General features: G+C 38.9%; 1 protein-coding gene across 1 annotated transcript in view; it reads right to left on the bottom strand.

The window, feature by feature from the left end:
• Positions 1-431: 431 nt before the first annotated feature.
• SNTN (sentan, cilia apical structure protein) overlaps positions 432-6000 on the bottom strand; it is a 41361-nt gene continuing 35792 nt past the window's right edge. The window contains exon 4 of the mRNA XM_078661541.1: positions 432-3762. Coding sequence (XP_078517667.1) covers positions 3604-3762 — 159 coding nt within the window. The 3' untranslated portion in view covers positions 432-3603. The remainder of the gene's footprint in view (positions 3763-6000) is intronic.

The following is a 6000-nucleotide window of genomic DNA, read 5'->3' as shown; positions in this document are numbered from 1 at the left end:
ACAGAAAAATAAAACGAGGAGGAGGTTTAGCAATAATAGCGAAGGAGGAACTACAGATTAAAAGTTCAGACAAAGGAAGTAACCCAGACTGTGAAACACTATCCTTTCAAATAAAAATCACCAATAATTATACTTTCAGTGGTCTATTAATTTACAGACCACCAAATGCCAGAACACCTCTAATTGAACTATTAAGTCCATTTCTAGAATCCAGTGTGACGTACTGTGACTATACAATTCTAGGAGATTTTAATATACACCTGGAAAAAACATCAGACCCTAAGGTAAAGTCATTTAAAGACGAAATGGCAAATTTTGATTTAGAGCAGAAAGTATATACAGATATGCATTGCGCCGGCCATAGTCTGGATGGAATTTTTACTTCATGTCGGAAGTTAAATATAACTGACACGCTTTCGATCCCGTGGTCTCCTTCCTATTGGAAAATACGCAAGATATGGGAATACCGATCAAAGCCAAAAAAATCATATATCATGAATGGTCCAAAATACAGCCCCAAAAACTTATAGATACCTTATGTTCTTCGTACCCAACTTTAGATGCAGACAGCAATAAAGCCTGTAAACAAATTAATGCATGGCTAGAGAACGCAGTCCAACTAACAGCTCCAATGAAGCAAATTACTCTCAGAAGAAAAACCCCTTCACAGCCATGGTTCTCAGAAGCTCTGAAGGAAAAAAAACAAGAATGTAGAAGAGCAGAAAAGAAATGGAGAGTTAACTATGAGGTACAGCAAAGAGTAGAATACAAAACAATACTCGCTAGCTATAAAAAAAATTAATAACATCAGAGAAAAGTAGATATTTTGTCAAAAAAATTAATGAATCAAAAAACTCTAGCAAAACTCTTTTCTCCACTGTCAAAAAACTTTCAAAAATAGAAAACAATATGCCAGAAGAAATATCACCGATTCTTTTAAAAAATACAAATCAGATAAAACGAGTCAAACAGATAAAGTTATGGCTCAAACACTAAATTTTAAGGAACAATCAGTCCAACCTACAATGTTCCAATTCACTCTTCCAACAAAAGACCAAATTCAGAAGGAATTACTTAACATTAACTCAGGCAGCCCAACAGACCCATGTCCGCCTAAAATAATGCACATTTGTTCAGAACAAATGAGCACTGTACTAGCAAGTTTATTTGGCCAAATAATTGATACCAACACCTTTCCGGATGACTGGAAAAAGATTTCCATTAGACCACGGTTAAAAAAGCCCTATCCGGATAGAGACGAACCAAGCAGTTACAGACCCATAGCTAGAATTCCTTTCCCTGCCAAAATATAGGAAAAACTCCTGAATAAACAACTATCCCGCTATTTGATTGACGGTAACTGGCTGGATGACTCTCAGTTTGGCTTTCGGGAAGCACACGGAACAGAAACTGCTCTAATTATAGCAGTAGAAGAACTCCGAAAAGTGATGGACAATGGAGCGAAGGCCGCCTTGTTATTACTTGACTTATCGGCGGCCTTCGACACGGTCAGTCATGAAACTCTTTTACAACGACTAAAAACAGCAGAAATACATGACTCAACGTGTACTCTCATTGAATCCTATCTTGCTAATAGAACCTTTACAGTAGAAGTAGAAGGATCGGAATCTAAAGCCTTCTCTCTACCATGCGGAGTTCCGCAGGGATCATCATTAAGTCCCACCCTTTTTAACCTTTATGTTGCCCCACTTGCAGAGATAATAAGAAACTATGGTTTCACCCCAATATCATACGCTGATGACACTCAGATTGTAGTGACCATCAATAAAAACATAGAAGAAACAGCAGAAAAATTCCAACATTGTATGATAAAGGTCAGCCAATGGATGGAAAGGGATTGCCTGAAGCTCAATGGAGACAAGAGTGAAGTGATGATAATAGGGGGTGACACGAACATCTGGTCCCCCGCCTGGTGGCCCAAGGACATGGACAGATGCCCTGGATCATCAGAAAAAGTGAAGAATTTGGGTTTCACTCTTGATATGAATTTATCATTTGAAGCTCAAGCCAACAAGCTGTCATCATCACTCTGGTACATCTTAAAATGATAAAAACACTATTTCCATATCTACCACAAGAGTCTCGTAAAACGGTAGTTACAGCATTAGCTTTAGCAAGACTGGGCTATGGAAATGGTCTATATGCCGGAGCCAGGAAAACGATTACAGATAAACTACAGCGTCTACAAAATACAGCAGCTAGACTGGTTGTGGACATACCCAGGTTTGAGCCGATCAGACATAGACTGAAAAATCTACACTGGCTACCAATTGAAAAGAGGGTGACATTTAAATCACTCTGTCTAACATACAAGGCACTTCAGGGAAAGGGTTCACAGTTTTTGAGGGACCATTTGAAACAGTACGAACCCATGAGACCTTTAAGATCGGGCCAGATGAAATTAATTGCTGTTCCCAGATTTAAAAGAGCTAACTGGGGAGGAAGAAGTTTCCTGATACATGCAGCACGTACATGGAATCAACTGCCTTTGAAAATAAAAACCTGTCCATCTTTAGAAACCTTTAGAAAGGAAGTAAAAACATGGCTTTTTTCCGAATAAACATCAGACTCTGCTATATGGCTGGAAAGGATTTATCTTAGCGCCAAGACGCCCATGGGCAATCGCTGCGCTGTATAAATTTACAAATCAAATCAATCAAATCAAATAATTTGGGAAGTAAATGAGACACAGGTTTGCGCTCTGACAGGTGACCCATGGAGCAAAATTGGTAAATGGTTATAGGGGGCCTTGCAACTAAGGTTGGATGTGGTTTGATGGAGGACCCTCCCTGAGTCGTGTCAGCTTCTCTCTTCTTATTTCTTTCTTTCCTCTTTCCTTTTTGCACCAGGGTTAAACCAGGTCTTCCTTATCGCCTCAGTGCTGCACTGGGTATTATGCTTACGCTGTTTGTTTTTCTGCATACCTTGACAGATTTCCCTTTTGGTGGTCTCAGAACAGAGCAACTGTTTGCCAAACAACTCATCAGTGTTTAAAATATACTCCTTAGGAAAAATTTCCCACACAACATCCGGAAACGTTTGTTTCTGCTTTCTGCTTGATGTGTCTATTTTGTTTGTGACTATTTTGACTTGCCAGTTTTGTAATGGCTCTCACCAGCCCAGCGTACATTTTCTCTAAGCTTACTAGGTCGGCAGTGTGCTACGTGAGAAGGATTTCCTGGTTTGATCATTCCCATTCAAAGCTTCTTGCAATATGAGACCAGTGAGTTCAATTTCGAAACCTTGGGAATCGCATTTAGAGAATAACAATATTAAGTAAGATTTCTAAAGTATTGCAAGCTGGCAATGGAGATACATCGTACATATGACTTTGCAATTCATAAACTGCGAATCAGTATTGTTGCCAATTATCAATCACAATTGTGTTGGTAAATCGAGACCACAAATTTGATAATATACTCAGGAAGTTGCAATATACTTCTCATAAATTGGTCAGTTTTACATACTGGAAGAAATTCTCTCCTGTTGTGTGACACTGATCTCAATGTATAGTTTCCGGAATGCAGTAAATTACAGGATATTTTACACATGAAGATATATGCATGCAATGTCTGCATGAACTTATTTAGTATTTTTCACTTTTTTAAGATCAAAAAACAGATCAGATAAAAGAGTAAAACTTAGTAAAAGGATGATAAAATCTTCAAAATCTATCTTGTTGTCTTTGTCTTCTTTGAGGTTTGCCATTAACTCCTTGTATTTGGGTTTTTCTTCTTGCCCCTGTGAAAAGAGGAACGCTATTATTAAATTTCTTTTCATGTATTCAATTTTTGTTTTTGTTTCCTTCATAGCTCACATTTGTCAACCTATTTCTGTTTGACTATGTATTTAATATAAACTGCAAGTGAAATTATTTGACCTTCTAAGTTAACAACAGATCACGTGACAGAAGTAAACATTCTGCTAAAATGATCTCTCCTAAAATTCTTTACTATCACCAATGACAATTTAACAAGTAAAAAGACCAAACAAGTGTTTTAAAACTGCTCTATTTGATAAATGGGCTCAGAATTCAGTCCTTTACTCGAAGTTCACTTGAAAGAAACATTATCATATTTCGTTATAGAAGTAAAATCTTTGAATATTACATTTTAGTCTGTAATCAATGACATCCACGGCTGGCATAAACCACCTTCTCTACCATCATACAACAGTTCAATATCTGTACACCCAGTCCTGTATTATACAATGGGTGCACTGGCCCTGTATGCGCCATAGTACATCTTTCCACGCCTCCAAGCAAATGAGGAAACACCCTCTCATAACAGCGCTGGTGCTACATGAGCAGCAGTACTATCATTAATACAGAAGGGGCTGCATAACCATTTGCAGATCCTTCTGTTAAACCACAGTGCCCAGGGGGAATACAAAGTGGAGGAATAGGCCATTACAGTGCCAGGGAACTATGCACCGGGCATCTATTGTAGAGGATGTATGACTACCCCACAATTGTGTGATGTTTTGTTGCTAAAACCCGATTGTGTAGCCAGAATCGTATGGTCAAAATGTTCCTTGATCACATTTCATGGTGGCCATTTGGCCCTCATCAGTCTATCCGTTATCTTGTAGCATAACTACTGTACCAGGTGTATCATCAACCTATGTATCATATATAGCAGAAATTTCCTTTTTAAAAGTGGTATTGATAATACGTGATGTTCCAATGGGGAGGAGTTTTGTTTATTATGAAGCTAGTCAGCATACTTGTATAAGGAATTTTTCAGTTGGACATATCTAAGCTGTTGTAAGTGGGCTAGGGAGAACTGCTCATGAAGAACTGTGACAGATGTCATGCCATGTCCACCCTATACATCTTCCACCTTTGAGATTCCAACATGATCTCACCTATACAATCTAATCAAAGTCTGTTGATGATTTCGTATTCCAGAGTTCCACAATATAATCTCTAGAATAATCAGCCCTTTTTCATCCAACTGCGGCATCCCTACGGGACATTCCTATCTTACTAGCACATGTGATAAGCTGAGCTGGCACTCTCTACTCATTAAACAGATTTTGGGATATCCTCTCTTCCCCATGGCATCTCTGTCAGTTACAAAAGACATCTACAGCTACAATGAAAATGCTAAGTCATTCAGGGGTAGTTGGTGTGATGCCCATTGATACTTCCTTATGTCTGGAATAACACTAACTTCATTATACACTACACTGTATATGGCCACCAACAATATCCTTTAAGTGCACCCATCTTATAACAGGGTAGAAATTACTGCCTTGAGTTCAACAAGTCAACTAGCAATGAAAATTAGGATATTTATAAACTTAATTAGGGCAATGCTTGCATCTAGTTTTTTTCTAGCCAGCTAAAAAATGGAACACGTCCTTCTTAAAACTGGCAAGCTCAGGCACCGAATTTCTTTCTATATGAAAGATGAAGCCCAGGTATTGGGGGGCCTCACTAGCGGCACAGATGGACACATCACACCAGCTGAAGGACACCACGCAAGTAAAGGGAGAGCACAGCCTCCAATTATTCTTAAAGGCAGAGTAGCAGCTCAAAATACCTCCAAATGCCTACCCACAGAAATGTTTGAATCAGCTTTGTACAAATGAAGCTCATCTACGAATAAAGATACACTGCCCTTTCTCAATCCCCTAAACTGAGGATCCTTGTAACCCAGCAGGTCAGTGTCTACAGTATCAATGTACAGAGTAGCGGGGCAAAGGATAACCTTGACTTGTTCCACTTTTCAAATCAAGTGCTGGGACAACGCCCCATCATAGGAAGCCCATTCCCAAACCAGTATTCTTGAGAACTAAGAGTAAATGGCCTTTCAATGGTGTTGAAAGAAATAATCCCTGCTGATTCCGCCAGCCTGTAAGTGTCTTTCAGATACCAGGGTAAATGACATAAATGAGCCTTGTGTATCTATGAAGCATAAAATAGAATTGATCAAGATGGATAGTAGATTCCATGGCCTCGTACAGACAGTTTGC

This window comes from Lissotriton helveticus, chromosome 9 (genome assembly GCF_964261635.1).
Source record: "Lissotriton helveticus chromosome 9, aLisHel1.1, whole genome shotgun sequence".
Taxonomy (NCBI): domain Eukaryota; kingdom Metazoa; phylum Chordata; class Amphibia; order Caudata; family Salamandridae; genus Lissotriton; species Lissotriton helveticus.
Note: the sequence above shows the minus strand (reverse complement) of the source record. Positions and strands in the feature narration are given on the sequence as shown.